The sequence below is a fragment of the Trachemys scripta genome, chromosome 12 (assembly GCF_013100865.1).
Source record: "Trachemys scripta elegans isolate TJP31775 chromosome 12, CAS_Tse_1.0, whole genome shotgun sequence".
In the NCBI taxonomy this organism is placed as follows: Eukaryota; Metazoa; Chordata; order Testudines; family Emydidae; genus Trachemys; species Trachemys scripta.
The window spans coordinates 26,034,186-26,056,018 of NC_048309.1; the positions used below are offsets into that span (position 1 = coordinate 26,034,186).

At 51.1% G+C, this 21,833-nt stretch overlaps 2 protein-coding genes across 2 annotated transcripts in view; one reads left to right on the top strand and one right to left on the bottom strand.

Annotated features, from left to right (window-relative positions):
* Positions 1 to 3,931, top strand: part of PIGU (phosphatidylinositol glycan anchor biosynthesis class U) — a 45,095-nt gene extending 41,164 nt beyond the window's left edge. The window contains exon 12 of the mRNA XM_034787398.1: positions 1,939 to 3,931. Coding sequence (XP_034643289.1) covers positions 1,939 to 2,052 — 114 coding nt within the window. The 3' untranslated portion in view covers positions 2,053 to 3,931. The remainder of the gene's footprint in view (positions 1 to 1,938) is intronic.
* A 16,688-nt stretch (positions 3,932 to 20,619) lies between these two features.
* Positions 20,620 to 21,833, bottom strand: part of MAP1LC3A (microtubule associated protein 1 light chain 3 alpha) — a 39,836-nt gene continuing 38,622 nt past the window's right edge. The window contains exon 4 of the mRNA XM_034787195.1: positions 20,620 to 21,741. Coding sequence (XP_034643086.1) covers positions 21,579 to 21,741 — 163 coding nt within the window. The 3' untranslated portion in view covers positions 20,620 to 21,578. The remainder of the gene's footprint in view (positions 21,742 to 21,833) is intronic.

The following is a 21,833-nucleotide window of genomic DNA, read 5'->3' on the forward strand; positions in this document are numbered from 1 at the left end:
ACTAAACATAAGGTCCAGGCTTGCATCTTGGCATGTCCACGCATAAGCCGGGCTGCCAGTCTAAAGGGAAGATTAGTGGAAGCTTTGTGCTGGTGCACCTAATGAGTAGATTGCCTTCCTGGAATGTGTTGCAGCTATGGGGGATCACCTGTTGTCAGCATCCTTCATGTAACACTGATTTCCCCTGGAACCAGAGAACACTAACTACAGGTGTCTTTGCCATTGCCTTGCATGGGACTTAGAACCTCTTTCGCTTGAGGCTATTGACACCTCCTGTGTTGCTGTGCCACTAGTGAGAGCGGCATGTCCAAACAAGATGTGCCAGAGCTTCTGCTTGAAGGAATCAGCCTTGACTGGGAACAGCATCCTCCTTTTCACAGCAAGCAGTTGTGTTGTTGCAGGGTTTTAGAGATTAGCTCCTTAAGCTGCAGATTTCTTCAGTAATAAAGAGTCAGGGTGGGGAAAGGGATGCAGAAAATGTAGGATCTGGAAGCAGAATTGTTTTCCAGAAAAATTTTTGACAGCCTTCCATGGAAGTGCTGACTCATTTTTGTGAAGTGAGCCCTGTGGGAGAGAGCGGGAGATCTGAGCCTTCTTTCACACCCTACTTCAGGCACTGCCTCTCAGCTCCTTCTCTCCCAGCCTTGCCTCAGTTCTCTGCTACCTCGTGCTTTCCCCTTCGGTCTCTGCCAGCCCCACTGACCCCACCCACACTTCCACAATCCCCTGCCCTTCCCACTCCATCAGACCCGCCCTACCCTCCCATCTGCAGCCACATTACCTACTCCACACCAAACTGCCTCCTGGTGACAGTGCAGCTCCCTTCCTACCTCTCCCACCCAGCCCATCACCCCATTCCCTTGGGCCAGTCAGCACCCAGAAGGACTGTCAGGTAAGATTCCATCTTGAATGAATTCACGGAGTAGCATAATGAATGCTCAGGAAGTGCTTTGCAGCTATGACACGCTGTTATTTGGTTGTTATAGTAATAGCTACCCCTGTACAGTGCTATAAAGGTCTCCAGCTCCAGAATGGGTCAGGGTCACTGGTGAATGTGACTGCTTTTGTTCCCAGGCGGACTGGATCCAAGTGCTGATGGGCAGATATGGGGACAATGGGATCAGTGGATGAATGGCAAGTGGGTAAATAACAAATAGTGTTTTAAGAATAATCAAACTTTGGCACTCACTGAAAGCCAGTCCCTGTTGTGGGAGCTGCCCGGGTTGGCAGTTACAGAAAACAAGCCCTTCCAAAATGTTGGAGTTTAGGCCTTCCCCCCGGAACTGTACATTGAGTCAGCTCTTGAGTTTTCACAAACAATGGTGCCTTGTACTGTACACTTGTACAGGACCCAGCACAACGGGGCCTCACTGCAAAATAGAGATTCATTTGGGAGGCAGGGTAGCCTAGTGGTTAGTGCACAGGACTCCTGTGGGCTCTTTCCCACTCTGCCACTGACTTGCTGTAATAACCTGAGCAAGTCACTTAGGCCCAGATTTTGAAAGGTGTATAGGCATTGCTCCGCTCAGCATGCAACACCTAAATACCTTTAAAAAGCTGGGCCATAGTCTTCCTGCGATTTACCCATCAGTACAATGTGTATAGGTAGCACTGAAGCTCCAAAAGCCTCTATCTCGTTTCCTTTTGTGTTAGACCCTGCGTGTTTGTGGCTTTTCTTCTAGTCCTTCCTAGGCTCTTGTCCTTTCTGAATAAAACAGTCACTCAGAAGTGATCAGACTTTAAACTAAAGACCATTAGAAGTGATCAGCATAGGGTTCTGAGATGGGAGAGGTTGGACTGGGTTGTGTTACTGCTCTCCTGAATGAGAGATGAGGCTGGGAGTGATAGGGGAAAGAGAGCTTTGCATCAGTGGTCTGTAAAGCTAGCTAGTCTTTGGTCTGAAGTGTCACTTACACCCTGTACATTTTACTTCTGCAGATCCTGCTCATCTCTGATTATTTCTACGCCTTCCTCCGGCGAGAGTACTACCTCACTCACGGACTCTACTTGACAAGGAAAGACGGGACGGAGGCCATGCTGGTTCTGAAATAATCACCCTGCCCTGCATGACTTGGGGAATGGACTTCTATCTGAAACACGCAAAGCTTGGGGTGGGTGGGGAGGGTTCCCTGAGAGTGGTCTGACTGGTGGGAAGTTACCTATTGCGGTGGAAGAAAGGGCTGAGGTTTGGATGGGAGTACCCTCATTGGCAGTGACGTTGAGGTCAAAGCCAAGATCATAAGAACTGGCCAAAAACTGCTGCTGTTAGGGCCACGTGGCCTCTGTTGAAGCATCTCCCTTCTTCCTTCAGCTGTGCTTTCTGCTATGACACCAACCATCAGTTTCGGGCAGTCCAGCAGGGATCGGAGCAGGTAGCTGGGCTGACATCAGGGCTGCATCTCAGGCCTAGAGAGTTAAGGCCATAAACCCTTTAATTTATTATCATCACTTGTGGGGAAAACCACTGGAGATGTGTGTTTCTCTTTCTGGAACTGACTGCCACTGGAAATCACTTTGTAGACTGCTTTGGTTCCTCCTCCTTCATTGCTTTCCTCAGCGATGCTCCTGCTTGGCATGCAGCGAGCTCTGGGGACTTAGCTGTGACTGACTCAGACACTTGTTCCTTCATTCTGTCGTTGCGTCTGGAAATCAGAGAGTTTCTTGCACAGTGGACCGCTCCTGCAATGAATAGATGATCCATTGGCTTTCCATAGCAAAGGGAAAGCGATAGCATGAACCATCTGGGAGGGATGTACAGGAAAATCACCAAACTGAAATACAAACCGCCAGGAAGAGTGGGAAGGGAAGTGAGTGCATGGAGAGGGAGGGTTGGGGATAGTCTGGGGGTTTCCCTTTAAGGGAAAAGAGAGACTATCCCTTTGGAAGCTAGACAGCAGCATTGTGAAGTTTCAGGGGAAAGGACAAAATAATAGAAATAACATAGCATCACTTATTGAATCCATGTGGAGCATGGCTGCATGTGGAATACAGAGTGTCAGCCCAGTGCTTCAGTTTCCTAGGAAGGTCCCTCCCATTCAGCCTACCCCCTCTTATTATTTGGGGCTTGTGTTTAGATCTTGGAGCTGCCCCACTCTGGGATTTTGGGAGACAGGCCAGGAGGGAGAATTCCTCTATCTAGAAATACAAATCCAAACTGGAAGGAGCCTTTTAGTACTTTGGGGTGCCTGGGCTCCAAATGGGCTGCAGCCACTTAGCAAGAAGAGACATTTACCCAAAGTGTTATTCCCTTGCACCTAGAGCAGCATTAAAATGGGGCTACGCTCAGAAAAGTGACTATGCAAAAATGGCATCTTACTCCCCAGCTCTGGTCCCTGTGTGCCAGAGCCACACGCTTTAGGGACCAAGATAAGTTTTGCTACCACTATTAACTCTTCAGATCTGACACAGCTCCAAGAAACCAAGCAGGATCCTAGCCAGGGTCCTTGGCACTGATACTGGCAACACAAACCAGAGAGAACCCAGCTCAACTCTCAGATCCCAAGGGGGTGTGAAGGGCTGCTAATTCGAAACCCCCTTTCATCGTTTTACTTTTAAACCGAGCATGTTCAGCAGAGAATGATTGAGACACAGTCATACCCGTCCTTCCCCCGGCCACTTTTACAGAGTCACTCCGCTGGACGTGGTGCCCTTTCTCCTACATTTTCTGTCTGCTTGAGCAGTCGTTCAAATCTCTTTTTGTAAGAAAACAATAAACTCTTGCCTTATTGCACTACTGTTGGCACTTGGGCGGGTGGGTTTGGGCTGAGTCCAACCTGCTGCACACAACACCCAGCCACTCCCGCGCGGGAATCCCCTGGAAGAGAGGCTCCTGATCCTGGCTGCAGAAGGGCACTCAGAACCAGCTCTCCACTCGGCGGTCAGGTGTTTGGGGCACATCACAAAGTGAATAATAAATCATGCAAGTTTTAAATGCTTTCCGAGTGCTCTATGCAGCAGTGATGCTGGGGGGCAGAGGGGCTCCTTACCCTCTGTCCCAGCCCATTGTTTTGGGCTTGTGCTTGGAGGAAAACTCCAGGGTCATTTCCTGTTTAAATAAATCCAGGATTCTTCTTGTTCCAAGGCCTGAACTGCCTGAAATTGTGGTTAATGTAAATCTGGGTAGGGAGCCCAGAGGCTACTCTATCTCGCAGGAAGGGAGCAGGCCCAACGGTTTGGTACTGTGCACTTCCAGGAGTGAGGCAAGCAGGTGGCTTTGGGCTAGATTCTCGGTCAGTATAACCACGTGCAAGCAATGGTGCCAGCACAGCTGCTTAGGCCAACTGAATTTGCACCCTTGAAAGTTGTCTGAAACTCGGCCTTCAAAGTCATCAGCTTTTCCTGATCTCCGAGGGTGAACTGGTTAGTCCTGCCCAAATGGCAGCCTCCAGAGGCCAAGTCAGAGCAATTGATGGCTGGCGATGCTGCCGTGGCAACGGGGTGCCCGAGAGTGCTCATTGGGGGTGAGACTTTTAGAATGACATGGTGAGTGAGGGGATAGCGTTTAGTGGAGCAACTTCTGCTGGGCGGAGAGACAAGCTTTCAAGCCACACACAGCTCTGCTAAAGCCATTAGTTAATGTAACTGACAGTCTGGCTTCCCTGCCTAATTGAAATGTGTCCCGGTTTTACCATGGGTCTCCCCCTCCCCCCCTTTTCATCCTCTTAATCCTAATCTCGGCTGGCATGCGGGAGCCCTGGAGCTGCAGTGTCCTGCCATGGGCAGTTGTCATGGCAGCAGCCACTTTCTCTCCTTACCCTCGGTGTGGGATAAATGAGGTTTGTTTTGTTCCAAAGCGGATTGCCTGGCACAGGGGCTTCTCCTCCTCGTGAGGCACCTCTCCCTGCTTGTGGAAGGCAGGATCCTGAGTTCAGACCCAGCTGCTCTCGTGGATTATATAAAACCTAGGGCCATGGGCTGACCCTTTGCTGATGCTTTTTTAGAAAACATTTCTGCAAGTCTTGGGCATCCTTGAGGTTTTCAGAATTAGAAAGCCAGCAGCCTCGATCTCTTTCTGTCGGATTACCCAGAATGGGCATGTTTCCTCCAAGACCTGGGGCCCATCTGGGCTGGAGGGAGGGGCGAGCTGTGGGTATGAAACAGCTTGTATGTGTCTCTCTTGGGGTCAAAATCAGAAACACCCATCCTCTTCCCCTCAGAATGGCTGAAATCTTAACTGAGATCGCTCCAGGCCTATGGCTGGGGTCACGCGTTCGCAGGCTTGGCTTGATTGCTTTAAACCCCCATCGTGTTGCGGAAAAGGCTCTATGCAGCCTGTTTGACTGATGCTGGAGCTGGCTAGCTGAATGTTTGAATGGCAGCTGTCAGTCTGTGGGGTGCAGGCTGCCGTCTGGCTGGGACTCCCCCATCATGGAACCCATAATGAATTTTCTCTTGCAATGACATTTTTTTGCTGCTTTCAGCTCCATGGCCTTATACTGGCAGGTCTTATTCTAGGCAGCTACATTAGTTCCAGCATTGGAGGGTGGATTTGGAATCTCACTTGCAGTCTGGTCCTCACATCTACATCTTGTGTGATTTGACAAAGTGAGTGATTTAATATTGGCCCCTGAGGGTCCCAAACTGCTCTAGGGATCACCAGTGGCCTGCAGAGAGCTGGCTGGGGGCATGGCACTCGTTGCCTTCTAGCTTGGAGCTTTATGCTGATGCCCATCACCATAGTCTCTGGGCATCTTCCAGGTTAAATCAATAACACATTAAACCAATCCCTAATGGACTTCAGGGAGTCTCTGGCCCATCTCCCTTTATGGGGTGAGAACTCACCTTGGAGTCATAGGTGCTGACTCTGTGAGTGCTCTGGGGCTGGAGCACCCACAGAAAAAAAATAGTGGGTGCTCAGCACCCACCAGCCACAGCTGTTCAGCAGCAGCCGCCAATCAGCTGTTTGGTGGCTGGGGGAGGTACTGGGGGGAGGGCAGAGAGCAGCAAGCGGTGGGCGGGCAGGGCCTCAGGGGAAGGCTTGGAGCGGGGGCAGGAAGAGTGGGAATGAGGACAGGCCCTCAGGGGAGGGGGCGGAGAGAGAGTGGGGTGAGGACAAGGCCGCAGGGTGGAGCTAGGGTGGCCAGACAGTGAGTGTGAAAAATCGGGACGGAGGTTGGGGGTAATAGGAGCCTGTATAAGAAAAAGACCCAAACATCAGGACTGTCCCTATAAAATCGGGATATCTGGTCACCCTACGTGGAGCACCCCTGGGGAAAAATAAAACTCAGTGCCTATGCTTGGATTGGTTATTTTTAGGAGGCCGGCGGCTTGGAAATGAACGGGGTGCTTGCGTTGTGAGTGTCACTTAGGTGGAAAGACTTTCTCAAAGAGGAACACTTTGCAACAGCGTTTCCTAAAGATGGTCAGACTTGGGTTCACCTGAGCTCTTCTGGCATGTTGTTCCACCACTGGATCCCCGCAACAAAGCACCCTCTGTCCCGAGCTGTCCATGCTTCATCTTGGCCTTTGTGATCTGCATGGTCTCAGAGAGCCACTGTCCCAGCGGCTGATTGATCAAAATTTGCTCTTTGATGTAGCTGGGGCTTGCTCCATGCCTTGCTCTGAAAACCATTCAAAGTAACATTAGGAAAGTTAGTTGCTGTGGTTGCCACCTGGATGCGATGTGTTTGGTGCCCATAGCCCCTCCCATTTGCAATCTATTAAGTCTCCGCAGTGGGGAAGAGAGCTTGTTCTGTGCAGAGCGTGCAGCTAACTCCATGGGTTGGCTGCCTTTGGAATGTGATCTAAGATTTCCCCCAGTAGTTTTGGCTTCACTCCAGAGCACATTGTGGGCTGTACTGAACAAAGTCGCTTAGGGGCTACAGAGGGAAAAATGCTGGAATGACCTTTCTGTGGCTGACCTGAGTCTTTCCTAGAAAGAGCCCGGGCTCCGCAGCACCAGGAACCCAAGGGCCGCTCCAGCTGGCCTCCCTGGACAATGGGTAAAGCAGGAGTCCTGGGGGTGGCCTGAGCGTCAGAAGCACGACGCAGAGCTGAGCTGCTGTGCCGATGAGCTTACAGCCTGATTCTGCAAGGGGAGGAAGGGCCAGCTAATGCGTGTGTGCATTCAGCAGCAGGCAATGTGACTAAAGGGACACTGCCAACATGAAAATGAAATCCCTGCGCTGCATTAACAATACCCCTGCATGTTTGAAGAGCACATCCCATTTGTATTTCACCGTTTCTCTCCTTTTGGTACAATGGGCCTAGTTCTCCTCTTGCCTCACACCTTGGATCATCCTTCACGCCAGTGCAAAGGGACTCACTCTCCAATCAGAATCCTCCAGTCCTATGGTTGCCAATTTTGATTGGACGTATTCCTGGCGACTCCAGGACAATCCTGGAAGGTTGGCAACCATATCCACACCCTCCCACCACTGATGGCTTCTTGTAGCCACTTGGCTCAGGTGTGGATTACAGCACAAGGTACCAAATGGTGCTAGCCTGCTTGGTTTTGTTTTGGTTCTGAGCAGTTTCACTTCCTAGGCTTGCTGCACTGCACAGTTGTCGGAAAGTTTTTCCCCTAGCAGTTTCCCCCTCGAGTTGGCTGTGGAGCCCCCTGGAGTGGCACCTCCATAATGCTCTATATACAACCTAGCGCCTCCTCAGTTCCTTCTTGCCGGCTACTCTGACAGAGGGGAAGGCGGGTGGGTTTGGAATAGATATGAGCAACACATCTCAAAAAACAAGTTACGAGAAGATGAGTAACTGTTCTTTCTTCTTCGAGTGATTGCTTGTATCGATTCCAAGTAGGTGACTCCCAAGCCTTACCTAGGCGGTGGGATCGGAGTTATGGAATCGCAGATTGGAGCACCGCTCTGCTGAAAGCTGCATCATCGCTGGACGATGGCGTAATGAAAGGTGAACATATGTACCGAGGACCAAGTCATTGCCCTGCAGATTTCTTGGATTGGGATTTGGGTTAGGAATGCTGCCGCTGAGGCCTATGCCCATGTGGAGTGTCCTGTAAGTGCCGGGGCTGGGATCTTGGCCAACTCGTAGCATGTGCGGATGCAGGACCAGGAAGATATTCTTTGAGATGATACCAGGAGTCATTTCATCCGGTCAGCCACCACTATGAATAGCTGGTTCGACTTTCTGAACGGCTTAATGCGTTGGATGTAGAAGGCTAGCGCCCGCTGAACATCCAGAGAGTGCAGCCTCTGCTCACGGTTACTGGCATGAGGCTTAGGATAGGAAACAGGCAGGAATATGTCGTGACACGATCTTAGGAAGAAAGGCCGGGTGAGACCTAAATTGCACCTTATCCTCATGGAAGACCGTATAAGGTGGGTCAGAGGTGCGGGCCTTTAACTCAGACACCCTGCGTGCTGAGGTAAAAAGCTACCTTGCACGACAGATAGAGGAGGGAGCAAGTCACTAGCGGTTCAAACGGGGGCCCCATTAGTTTGGAGAGGACCAAGTTAAGGTCCCACACAAGGACTCGCCCTCTAATCTGGGAGTGGAGGCATTCCAGGCCCTTGAGAAAACATCCCACCATGGGGTTGGCAAATATGGAGCGTCCAGACACTCCTGGGTGGAAGGCTGAGATAGCAGCGGGGTGTACCTTGATGGATGACGCTGCCAGGCCTTGTTGTTTTAGGGGTAGGAGATACTCTAGAATGAGTGGTATAAGCACCTGGATTGGAGGGGTGTGATGCTGGGCACACCAGCAAGTGAACCGTTTCCACTTAACTAGATAAGTGGCCCTGGTGGATGGTTTCCTGCTGCCAAGTACGATCTCCCGTACAGGTTCCAAGCACAGAAGTTCCATAGAGTTTACTCATGAAGTTTCCAAGCGGTGAGATGGAGAGACTTGAGGTCTGGGTGGAGCAAGTGACTGTGGTCCTGAATGATCAGGTTCGGGTGGAGTGGCAATGCAATCGGGGCATCCACTGACAGTTCCAAGAGCGTGGTGTACCAGTGTTGTTGAGGCCACACCAGAGCCACCAGAATTACCTCCACTCTGTCCCTGCAGGCCTGGAGAAAACCTCGTGCACCAGAGGGAAGGGGGGGGAAGGCGTACAACAGGCGTCCTCCCCAGGGTAGCAGAAATGTGTCTGTCACTGAGCCTGGGCTGTGATTCTGGAAGGAACAGAACATCGGGCACTTCCTGTTGCTGGGGGTGACAAACAGGTCGACCTAGGGAAACCCCCACCTTTGGAAGATGGAGTGTTGACGTCCAGATGGACTGACCACTCGTGATTGTGGAATGATCTGCTGAGGTGGTCTGCCAGGTTGTTCTGAGCCCCTGGGAGATAGGACTCTTCCAGGTGAATGGAGTGAGCTATGCAGCACTCCCAGAGCCTGAGGGCTTCTCAACACAGAGGGGAGGAACAGGCTTCACCCTCCTTCTTGATGTAAAACATGGCAGTGGTGTTTTCCAATCTCACTGCCACGCACTGGCCTTGCAGCTGGGCCCGAAAAGTTTGGCATGCTTGGTGTACCGCCCTGAGCTCCTTGATATTGATATGAAGGGAGAGCTCATCCCGAGACCATAGTCCCTACGTTTGTAGATCTCCCAAATGCACACCCCAACCCAGAGCTGATGCATCCGTTACCAAGGACAAGGCGGGCTGGGGGCTGTGGACAGGGACTCCGCACACCATTCGAGGTTCAAGTCACCATCGGAGGAACTCGAGTATGTGCTCTGGTACTCTCACTACTAAGTCCAGGTTGTCGCATCCCGAGCGATAGGCTGACACAAGCCACACTTGCAGGGGTCTGAGCCTCAGCCTAGCATGCCGGACCACGTAAGTGCAGGCTGTCACATGGTCGAGGAGACCGAGGCAACCCCTTGCAGTAGTAGTTGGGAATCACCTGAGGCCTTGAATGATGTTTGACATGGCTTTGCATCGTGTCTCCGGCAGAAATGCTCATGCCTGCAGAGTCCAGCACTGCTCCGATGAACTCTATTCTCTGGGTCGGAGACAAGGTTGACTTGTTCACGTTGAGGAGGAGGCCCAGTCTCTCGAAAGTGGATCTGACGAAACGGACCTGAGATTCCACCGGCTCCCTGGTGCACCCCCTGAGCAGCCAGTCATCTAGGTAGGGGTATACCACACCTGCCTCCTCCGGAGGAAGGCTGCTACGACCACCATGCACTTGGTGAACACTCACTTGGTGAAACAACCAGTGGGGCCCTTGATGATCGAGATACAAAAGGAGGCTTAAAGACGATAAAGTCATTGCGGAGAAACTAAATGGATTCTTTGCTTCAGTCTTCACGGCTGAGGATGTTAGGGAGATTACCAAACCTGAGCCAGCTTTTGTAGGTGACAAATCTGAGGAACTGTCACAGATTGAAGTGTCACTAGAGGAGGTTTTGGAATTAATTGATAAACTTAACATTAACAAGTCACCGGGACCAGATGGCATTCACCCACGAGTTCTGAAAGAACTCAAATGTGAAGTTGCGGAACTATTAACTAAGGTTTGTAACCTGTCCTTTAAATTGGCTTCTGTACCCAATGACTGGAAGTTAGCTAATGTAACGCCAATATTTAAAAAGGGCTCTAGAGGTGATCCCGGCAATTACAGATCGGTAAGTCTAACGTCGGTACCTGGCAAAGTAGTCGAAACAATAGTTAAGAATAAAATTGTCAGACTTATAGAAAAACAGAAACTGTTGAGCAATAGTCAACATGGTTTCTGTAAAGGGAAATCGTGTCTTACTAATCTATTAGAGTTCTTTGAAGGGGTCAACAAACATGTGGACAAGGGGGATCCAGTGGACATAGTGTACTTAGATTTCCAGAAAGCCTTTGACAAGGTCCCTCACCAAAGGCTCTTAAGTAAAGTAAGTTGTCATGGGATAAAAGGGAAGGTCCTTTCATGGATTGAGAACTGGTTAAAAGACCGGGAACAAAGGGTAGGAATTAATGGTAAATTCTCAGAATGGAGAGGGGTAACTAGTGGTGTTCCCCAAGGGTGGGTCAGTCCTCGGACCAATCCTATTCAACTTATTTATAAATGATCTGGAGAAAGGGGTAAACAGTGAGGTGGCAAAGTTTGCAGATGATACTAAACTGCTCAAGATAGTTAAGACCAAAGCAGACTGTGATGAACTTCAAAAAGATCTCACAAAACTAAGTGATTGGGCAACAAAATGGCAAATGAAATTTAATGTGGATAAATGTAAAGTAATGCACATTAGAAAAAAAAACCCAACTATACATACAATATGATGGGGGCTAATTTAGCTACAAGAAGTCAGGAAAAGATCTTGGAGTCATCAGGGATAGTTCTCTGAAGATGTCCACACAGTGTGCAGAGGCGGTCAAAAAATCCAACAGGATGTTAGGAATCATTAAAAAGGGGATAGAGAATAAGACGGAGAATATATTATTGCCCTTATATAAATCGATGGTACGCCCACATCTCAAATACTGCATACAGATGTGGTCTCCTCATCTAAAAAAAGATATACTGGCTCTAGAAAAGGTTCAGAAAAGGGCAACTAAAATGATTAGGGGTTTGGAACGGGTCCTATCTGAGGAGAGATTAGAGGCTAGGACTCTTCAGCTGGAAAAGAGGAGACTAAGGGGGGATATGATAGAGGTATAAAAAATCTTGAGTGATGTGGAGAAAGTGAATAAGGAAAAGTTATTTACTTATTCCCATAATACAAGAACTAGGGGTCACCAAATGAAATTAATAGGCAGCAGGTTTAAAACAAATAAACAAACTTCACACAGTGCACAGTCAACTCAGGGGGCTGTTGGTAGACTGAATGGGAGGCCCGTGAACTGATAATGTTTGTGGTCGACCACAAACCTTAGAAAGCGCCTGGGCATGGGGCAAATGGCTATGTGAAAGTACGCGACTTTCATGTCGAGGGCAGTGTACCAGTCTCCCGGATCCAGGGAAGGGATAATCGTGCTCAGGGAGACGATACAGAACTTCAACTTCACCATGAATTTGAGTCCTCGCAGGTCTAGAATGGGTCTGAGACCCCCCCTTTGCCTTGGGGATTAGGAAATAGCGGGAGTAGAATCCCTTTCCCCCTGAGGAACCTCCTCCACCGCTCCTAGGGCAAGAAGTGACTGTACCTCCTGGATAAGGAGTTGTTCGTGAGAAGGTTCCCTGAAGAGGGATGGGTTGGGGGGGAGAGAGGGGAGGAGCAGAATTGAAGGGAATATCCCACTTCTGTGCGAAGAACCCAGTGGCCTGATGTTATTTGGGACCAAATGTGGTAGAAGTGAGATAGACGATTCAGAAAACGGGGAAGAGTCTGGTGCTGAGACAGGTGCTTTGTCTTCGGTCACACTTTCAAAATGACTGCTTTGAGACCGACAAAGATTTAGTTGGGCCCTGTCCTGCCCAGACTGAGGATGGGATGGCTTGCACCAGCCATTTCTGCCCCTGTGTCTGTAGGGATCCTGCCTCGGCCAAGGAGGATATGATCGCTGTTACTGCGGTTTGGGCTTAAAGGGTTTTCTTTGGGTTGCTGGGGTGTGCATACCCAAGGATTTCACTGTAGCCCTGGAATCCTTTAGACTATGCAGCCTGGAGTCTGTCTGTTCAGCAAACAGACTAACCCCATCAAAAGGCAGGTCCTTCATAGTTTGTTGAATCTAGGGTGGGAGCCCCCAGGCCTGCAGCCATGAGCTATGCCTCATGGCGATTCCTGAGTGCAAGGTGCGGACTGTCAAGTCCGCAGCATCCAGTGAAGCCTGTAATGAGGTCCGTGCCACTGCCTTGCCCTCCTCGACAATAGCCCCAAACTCCTCTTTGGACTTTGCTGGTAAGAATTCCTTAAACTTCAGCATCGAGTTCCAGGAGTTGATGCTGACTGGCAACCCTGCGTTGTAATCCCCCTGTGGAGTATACTTTGCGTCCAAATAAATCCAAGTGCTTGACATCCTTGGATTTAGGCAGTGGGGCTTGCTGTTCCTGCCTCTCCTTCTCATTCACTGCAGCCACCACCAGGGCACAGGGTTGCAGATGTGTGAATAGGTATTTGTACCCTTTAGAGAGGACGAAATAGTTCCTGTCCACCCCCTGGGTAGTGGGAGGGATGGAAGCTGGGGTCTGATAAATGGTCTTTGCATTGGCCTGGATCGTTTTGATGAGTGGTAGAGTGACCCTAGATGGTCCCTCAGGTGCCAGGATATCCACCATAGGGTCCTCTGCCTCTACCAGCTCCTTGGCCTGCAGGTTCATATTTCATGCTGGGCACAGCTATCTATAGGGGGAGGCCCGGAGGTGGAGGTGCCCACCACAGCCTCGTCCGGGGAGAAAGACGAGGAGGCCAGAGGGGGAACTGGGTCCTCCTGACCTTCCTGGTCCTCCGGTACCCCCTGTCTTGCCTCTAATCCAGGGTCAGCCACCCCAGGGTCAGGATCAGGAAAAGGGATGGGTTCTGGAGGAAGTGGTTGGGCTGGTAACTCCTCTGCACCCCTCGGGAGCCCCTGGACTGAATATCCTGGGCCTGGTGGTATGCCCAAGGGGTCCAAAATGGCCACTGCGCTGGCCCCAGCCACGGTGCGTGCCATGGTGTTATACCCCTGTCTGGTCTGCCCCGTGTCGGCTTGCATCGGGCCCATGCCGAGACTTTAGACCCCATCTCTGAGCTCGAAGCTGTGGACCTAGACTGCGAGGCCAGGACGGTGCCAAATGCTGTTGGGCTGGGGAGCGCTGCCGCGAGGCTGGGGAGTGCTGCCACGAGCGGGGTCTGCGCGGTGACCTGGAACCGTGCCGAGATGGACTGCGCCAGGACCAGAACCTGCTGCACGATGGCAATCGATGCCGTGATTGGCCCAGGGACTCTGAGTGGTGCCAGGACTCCAAGCAGTATCTTGTTTCTGGTGGCACTGAGGGGCGGAGCATTGCAGGCTTTCCATGGGAAGGTGCTGCATGCTGTGGGCATCGGGGGCTTGGCGCGAAGGGCCGGAGACACGGTGCTATCATGTCTATGAGGTCTCTCGCAGCCTCAAATGTGTCTGGGTGGAAGGCAGTTGTACATCCTCCACCACCTGACATGGTGAGTCCAATTGCACCGAAATCAACTGTCCCACTTGCGGGACCGAAGTCGATGGTGCCAGCTCTGAGGTTTTTGGCACTCGGAGCTCCTTCTTGGGATGCGCCCCATTGGCCAGTTACGAGGGGTGGGTCCCAAAGTTGGGGAACCACTCCTCCCTTGTTTCTGACCCAGGGAATGTGACTGGGGCCGAGTCCTCTCTAACTGTTTCCGCCCTGGAGAGCGGCAGTGCTGCGGGTCTTGTCCAGAGTCCTTCCATGGTGTTGTCTCTGCCGCTGCTGGGGCACTACACACTGATGCACTCAGCGCCAAGTCCTGCCACCCTAATGCTGGTTGTGGTCTAACTGCTGCCTCCACGAGGAGCTGTTTCAGTCTAAAGTCCTGCTCCTCCTTCGTTTCTCGGGCGAAACCCTTTGCAAATCCTGCACTTATCCACCTTGTGTGTTTCCCCCAGATGCTTTAAGCAAGCGTCGTGGGGGTTGCCCATTGGCATAGGCTTGTTGCAGGACCTGCAGGGTTTGAACCCCTGGGACGTAGGCATGCCCTAAGTCCCCAGGGAGAGCGCAGTCAGGGTGGAGGGAACCCCCCACCCCGACTGAACTATTAACACTGCACTACACTAATAACAAACCAAGGAAAACAAACACTAAAGTAGATAGAAACTAGGGAAATGGAGAGCTTGCGGAGCAAGATGCCACAGTTCCAACGACCGTCACGGGTGGGAAGCAGGAACTGAGGCGGCGCTGGGTTGGCAGGGTCATGTATCGAGCACTAGGGAGATGCCACTCCAGGGGGCTCCACAGTTGACCCAACAGGTGCTGCTAGGGGGAAAACGTTCCGATGACTGTGTAGGTGGTGCGTACACATCTAATTGGAATCGATATGCGCAGTCACTTACAGAAGAACCAGCGGTGTCTCCCAGGGGTCTGTACTGAGCTCAGTGCTGCTCAACATATTCATAAACTATCTGGGAAAAGGGGTAAACAGTAATGTGGCAAAATTTGCAGCTAATACTAAACTATTCAAGATAGTTAAGTCCCAGGCAGGCTGTGAAGAGTTACAAGGGATCTCACAAAACTGGGCAACAAAAAGGCAGATGAAATTCAATGTAGATAATCGCAAAGTAATGCACATTGGGAAACATAATCCCGACTATACATACAAAATGTGAGGTCTAAATTAACTGTTACCCTTCGAGAAAGATCTGACAGTCATTGTGGATAGTTCTCTGAAAACACCTGCTCAATGTGCAACAGCAGTCAGGACAACTACCAGACGGTTAGGACCCCTTTGGAAAGGGATAGAGAAGAGAGAAAATATGCTAATGCCACGCTATAAATCCATCCACACCTTGAATACTGCAGTTCTGGTCACCCCATCTCAAAAAAAGAGATTAGAACTCAAAAAGGTACAGAGAATGTGGGACTGGGGCAGCCCGCACTGGTAATGCCAAGATCAGGGCAGACTGCACAAGGGAGAGCAGATACTCCCAAGACTGGTGGGTAACACTGAAGTTAAACCTCTCAACCAGTCACAAACTGTGTTTCTGATCCCCCACACTGGTTATCCGGTAGCAAAAAAGAAATTTCCCAACCCCCTTTATTGCATTCCAGTCTCTGGCTCCCAATCAGCACCTAGGCCCAGTACAGTGAGAAGTTATTTTAAACGCTGCTCACAGAAGGGCAACATTATTAAGGATGTGGAACAGCTACTGTAGGAGGAGAGATTAAAAAGACTGGGCCTTTTCAGCCTGGAAAAAAGACAACTAAGGGGACATACGATAGAGAGCTATAAAATCGTGAATGGTAACAAGAAAGTGACTAAGGAAGTGTTATTTACTCGGTCACATAACACAAGAACCATGGGTCACCTAATAAAATTTATAGGCAGTAGATGGACCTTTGGTCTGACCCAATTCTTATATTCTTGTGTGTTTAGGTTTCCAGCTCTTCTGAGAGAGTTTGACCAGAAGGAGAGTGCCTGGCTGGCACCTGTATGTTTTTAAGTTCATGAAAGCATTATTCCTATCAGCGTCTGTAAAACCCCCTCATTTAGAGCCTACACATGCTAGCCCGGCCCTTTGTAAAAACTGCTGTAACACTCTCTGTGCCGCTCCCCTCAGCACCCCTCAACCAGTGGGACTGTGTTGTTTTAATGAGGCGAGAGCAATGTGGGGGGAACATCTAGACTCAGCTCGTAGCTGAGAGAGGGACCAAGCCCTGTGGAAGGGTTACCTGGGCAGCATTAGCTTGCTGGTAATAAAGAGGTGCAGTATCGGGAGGTGGCCTAAATGCTCCTAGGGCTGCGTGGGGCTGGCTGTTCTTAAAGCCCATTGGCCTGCACAGCTTCCCAGACTGCTAGGGGTAGGGACTTTTACTCACCCACTAGAGGCTGTTCCTCCACTGAAACCTAGCGGGGCCAGCAGCACGCCCTGCTGGGCACTAGCGCAGCCATGTCAAGCGACACAGAGCAGGCGCAGCCTTGTGTGGCACTGCACCTGGCCACGTGGGCTGCCTGGCAGCTCAATTAGACCCAGCGAAGCGCAGGCCTGGGAGAAGGGGACTACCATTGACTGCTCCCCTGAAGGGAGTTTGTCACTTTAGACTGTGGCGCCCGTCACAGCAGGGGTTGTGTCCTGTGCCGTATTTATACAGCACCTGACACTCTGGGGGCTGGGTTCTGACCGAGCCCTTTGGGTGCTATCACAATATAGAGTTTTACTAGGCTTTCCTCTCCCTCCCCCCACCCCCCCAAAAGAAGCATGAGGCAACTGCCCTGGCACAGTGAGTTGGATGGGAGAAGTGTTGGCAACTTAAAGGGTTGTGGCAGCCCTGGGGGCAGATGTGGCCGCTAGCAGGTGCCACTCAGGCCTTCGCATGTGGCAGGCACGACGCAAGAGTGCGGGAAAAATCCCTCAGGAGGCTCGTTGGGCGGGATGGGGAGGGGGAGAGCAGGGCCAGGGCTACTGTACTGTGACAGAGGGCGTGGTGGGTGGGTGGGGCTGTGCTCCCTTACACAGCCTCAGATTGGCAGCAGGCAGAAGTGGCCATAGCAACCACCAGGACACATGCAGAGCCCCACCACACCTGGCTGGCCAGTTCCCCGGCTGCGGGGCGGGAGCTGAACCCCCAGTGCCCTCAGATGGTGAGTCGGGGGTGGGGGGCTTTGTGGCTGGGGGCTGCCAGAGCTGAGCGTGAGCTCAGGCTGCACTGTGACCCAATGGCTTAGCGCAATGGGCACAAGTGGGTTTGCGCTTCCCAGGCCCGTGCTGCCTCATGCACCTGCCACAAGAAGTGCAGCCGCTCCCAGTTGCTTTCTCTTTGGCAATGGGGGCAAACGGGAGGCAAGGCTCGGCCTTGCTTTCCTCACAGAGGTGGTGAGATGCAGCTTTGCTGGCACATGAGCGCTAAGGAGCCCACAAAACGTGAGCTCAGCCCTTATCCAGCAGGCGCCAGGTTCCGAGGGCTCGCCCTCCTGCTAAGTCAGCCATACACAACACATGGGAATGGGACTGAAGCAAGTAGAGCATCCCTGGCGCACCCTTGAGGGGTACTAGAATGAGCGCAAAGGCACTAAGCATGAAGGATGCGCACGGGCAGAAAGGCCAGCACATGGGTAGGGCTGTCTCAAAGTGGCACGCAACATGCACCTGGTGAGTCTGGCCCCTTTGGTAACAAATGGCAGGGTGGGGTGTGCGTTTGGGTGTGAAAGAGTAAGTGCTGAGTGATTATGAGCCAAACAATTTTTTTCCCATTACTGTTACAACAAAGTAACAGTCCCTCAAGGAACCTTTTTTTGGCCAGTTCTGAGTTTTGTTTCAAACTTTGTCACCAAACGTGCAACTAGTTGTGCCCCCTCCCAAAAAATGGCACACTCTTTTGGGGGGTGAGGAAGGGAGGCAAATTTACTCAGTCTTATAAAATGTTTTTCACCCAGTGTGATTTACTCGGGCATGGCTGATTACACTGTGGGTGATGGTGGATAACCAGCTTGCCCAACAAATAAGCTGCTTTTAGGGGTGTGTGCATGAACTGATTAAGAAGGGGGCCAGTAAAGGGACATTTTTAGCACTAATGGACCAGCTGGGGTCTACCGAGGCCTGAGCCTGGTGATGGGCTGCCTGTAAATGCCCATGCTAGAGCAGAACGTGGCTGGGTGAGGTAATAACTGCTATTGGCCCAACTTTTAAGCTTACACAGCGCTCTTCTTCCCATCATTGAGAGTTTGAACACTTGGCTCTGGCACCAACAGCAGCTGGGCCAATAAAGCAGGTGGGGATGAATGGCAGGGAATGGTATTAGGACCAGGATTTGTTAACATCATCATTAATGATGTGGCAGTGAGCATAAACAGCAAGGTAATGAACCACCCAGCCACCGTGGACTGCAGAGGCTTCAACGTGGCAGTGAGAAGAGACAGAGAACACAAGGGTGCAAGCGACAACTATGATTCAGTTTGGGAAGCTGCAGGAACACATGTGAGGGGAGAATAACCAGTGCTGTAAGACCTAGCCAATGGAGTCTGCCGGTAACTCCCACATGACACTGTACTGCAAGATGGTGGCAAGAGGCCAGTAAAGTTGGGGCTGCACAGAGTGGCCCACGCCGCAATGCTGTGTTCCATCATGAGCTACTGGTTCTCAGCAAGACGCAGGGTGGGTGGGCTGAGGCTCGGTGAAGAGGTCAGTGCAGCTGCAATATTTTCAAGCGGCCGTGGCTGTGCCTTTGTATAGCAGGGTGAAGCAGTGACAGTGTCTACGAAGATATTAACAGTAGGAGGGCAGGAGAAGAATTATTTAGGTTGATATAAGCCAGGGCTTGAAAACACACAGGGGTGTCAAAGAGGTGAGGAACCGCTCCCAGATCAGTGGCATAGGTAGCATTTAAGCTTCCAGTTTTAAGTGGCTAGCACCTGTGGTCGTGAGGAAACCTTCCGAACTACAACCCCAATACAAGTCAGCTGCTCCTGCTCAGGGCTTCCCTTAACAGCACAGTGCAATTGTAAGTCACCCCCTCACCCAACCACTCTGTGCCACCATTCAGGACCCCATGTGAATGTTGCCAGGCCCGAGCAGTGAACTAGCATGAGATTGTTCTTTAAAATCTCATGATTTTTAAGCCAGCCAGAGCCTCACATCTGGTCTTGGCCTTCTGCTTTGGGCCAAACACACATTTCCTCTCCCGCCCCCTAAGCTTTTCTCCACTGCCACGAGGGCTAGAAACACGCTTTGATTTTCCATTGATATGACTCCTGGAGCTCTAGGACAAAATGCCACATAGTGCACTGAGGCAACGCTGTAGGAACAAGTGAAAGGAACAAGACTCAGGTTGGTTTTACTCTGTCAGTGCAATGGAAGGTAGGAGCAGCATTTGGGACAAGTGATAGAGGGAAAGAGGACCAGAAATTAAAAGGTTGGGGGAACACCTCCAGTGAAATAGTGTGATCCTCTCCACCCCCTACTCCTCCTTACAGCAGCTCTGAAGGAAGAGCAGTAAAGAAAGCTCCTTCTGTTCCAGAAGCCAGCACTGAGTAAGGCTTCAAATGTACCAGACACCCACTAGCCAGCAGCTTACATCAAAGCAACTGAATGGCACCAAGGGGAAGCATCCTCAGAGGAATTGCAGCTCCCCTCGGGATGGGAGATTCTTACCCCAGCTTCTCCCTGGCCCTTAGCTTCCCTATTGGCCTGGAGCAAGAAGACACCTGGTAACTTTTCCAAGCACAGGCCTGGGAGTGGGATGAAGATTTTTTAAAAAGGGGGATAAGTTAGGCTCAACATTAAGCAAGGCTTTGGAGCAGTGAGCTGCAGCGCGACCTGAAACTGCCTCCCAAGGGAAGCAGTGCAAACCCCTCTCTAAAACTAGCATGTGACTGAGCACTAGAATATGAACCAGGACCAATCCTCCCTCGGAGAAAAGTGGGGGATTCCAATGGCTTCCTCTTCTACCTTCTCTGGGGCCAATTGCCCTCTGGCACTAGGGTAACTCGGGGTGTGACTTCCGCCTGAGACCAGTGGGAGAGAAGAATCAGGCCCCTTTGTTGTAGAGGAAGTCAGGCCACTAGCAGGCATCCTACATGAATCCGCCAGCAGCAAGCAGGTTTAAACAAGGTACGAGGTAGCAGGTAAGCAGCATCATTTCCCTCCCCCCCGGCAGACAGGCCTTCTCTGGTCTCTGCAGATGCCAATGCAGCTTAACGGCTTGGTTCAGGAGGGGACTCCAGAGAACTGAGCACAGGAGAGATATGTAATCCCCAGCGTTTACAGAGCACTTTTCAGCAGCAGATGTCAGGGCGCTTTACAAAACAGGATCATTATCTCATTTTACATATGGGGAAACAGAGGCACAGGCCAGTGAAGTGACTGATCCAAGGTCATCCAGCAGGCCAGTGGCAGAGCCAGGAATAGAATCCAGGTCTCCCGAGTGCTGCGTTCTATCTCCTAGGGCAACACTTGCCACCCTTGACCATACGGCCTGGGGAAACTGCACCAGATCCAGTACCAACAGCCTTGTTTAAACCCAGATGCAGCTAGCATGGCTCGGCTACCACCATGGGCTTTGGACCGTCCCTTCCCCAACTGCTGGGGGATGCTCACAGTGAAAATGAATGAGATGGGAAAAGAACATTCCTGCAAGACGCAACTTGAATTCATATTTATTTGTATGTATAATGTATATAGACTTTTGTATCGCTTTAACTGGGTGGGTTTTTTCATATACATTTCTTTTGGTATAGTACATGAAAAAAAAGGAAAAAATGTAAATCAGTACATTCCTCAAGGGTCTCTGCCACAACGGGACCAAAACACCCCATGCAAGAGAGAGAGGGGGGAGGGGAGTTGTTTTTTTTAAACAATTCCAAAGAAGAAGAATAAAGGAACTCAAGGTCCAAAAGTTGCCAGAGAAGCAGTGCTGTATGTGTATAAATTAGGCTAACTCCACTCTGCTGCATTTTAAAGTGCAAAGAAGCTCAGTTTATTTATCTACAGAATACAGGCAAATTATTCCCCTCCCGCCCCCGGTTAAAAAATAAAAACCAATAATAAAATAAATCTAACAGATATACATTATCCACAGTCCTACAGACGCCTACACCTACTCGGTAGCACCAAGAATTTGATATGCGTGTAATTAAAATCAATTAAAACTCAAGAGCAATGATTTTGTTTGTTGGCTTGTTTTTTTTGCAGACTTCCTGCCCTTTAATTAAATTTTCAGAGGACAAGCCTGCCCACACACACACTACAAGTCAAGGAGATGGCCCCCCCTTTGACTCCATCACCAGCCCAGGCTGATTTGGCATTAGGCTAAGAACAAATACACACACACACAGCTGAAGTTCCTGCTGAGGAGGAGGTGAGGTGGGGAGGTGAGGGACTAGTGCTGTGCCTGGGGCAGGGGGGTGGGGGAGGGGAGGCATGAGTCAAACACTAGCTTTGTCTGTGCCTTTACAGGGGTGAAGTCGATATGGGGGCTGGGGGGGGGGGGGAAGAGGGTCTGCACAGCTCCTGCGCCGTGAGCCTCTGGCCACGTCATCTTCCCGGGGTGGGGGCCATGTGCAACAGTTTCAGTTTGTCCCCGCGTGCTGCGCATCCGTTTCAGTAGCCGAAGGTCTCCTGCGAGGCATAGACCATGTAGAGGAAGCCGTCCTCGTCCTTCTCCTGCTCGTAGATCTCCGAGATGGGGGTGGAGACACTCACCATGCTGTGCTGGTTCACCAGCAGGAAGAAGGCCTGGGTAGGGTTCAGCTGCAGGCGGCGCCTGCGGGTGACAGAGGAGGGAGGGGTGGTTAGACCAAACGAGGAACGGCAGGGAAGGCAGCGGAGCAGTGACCTCCCTGGGGAGCTGGAGGC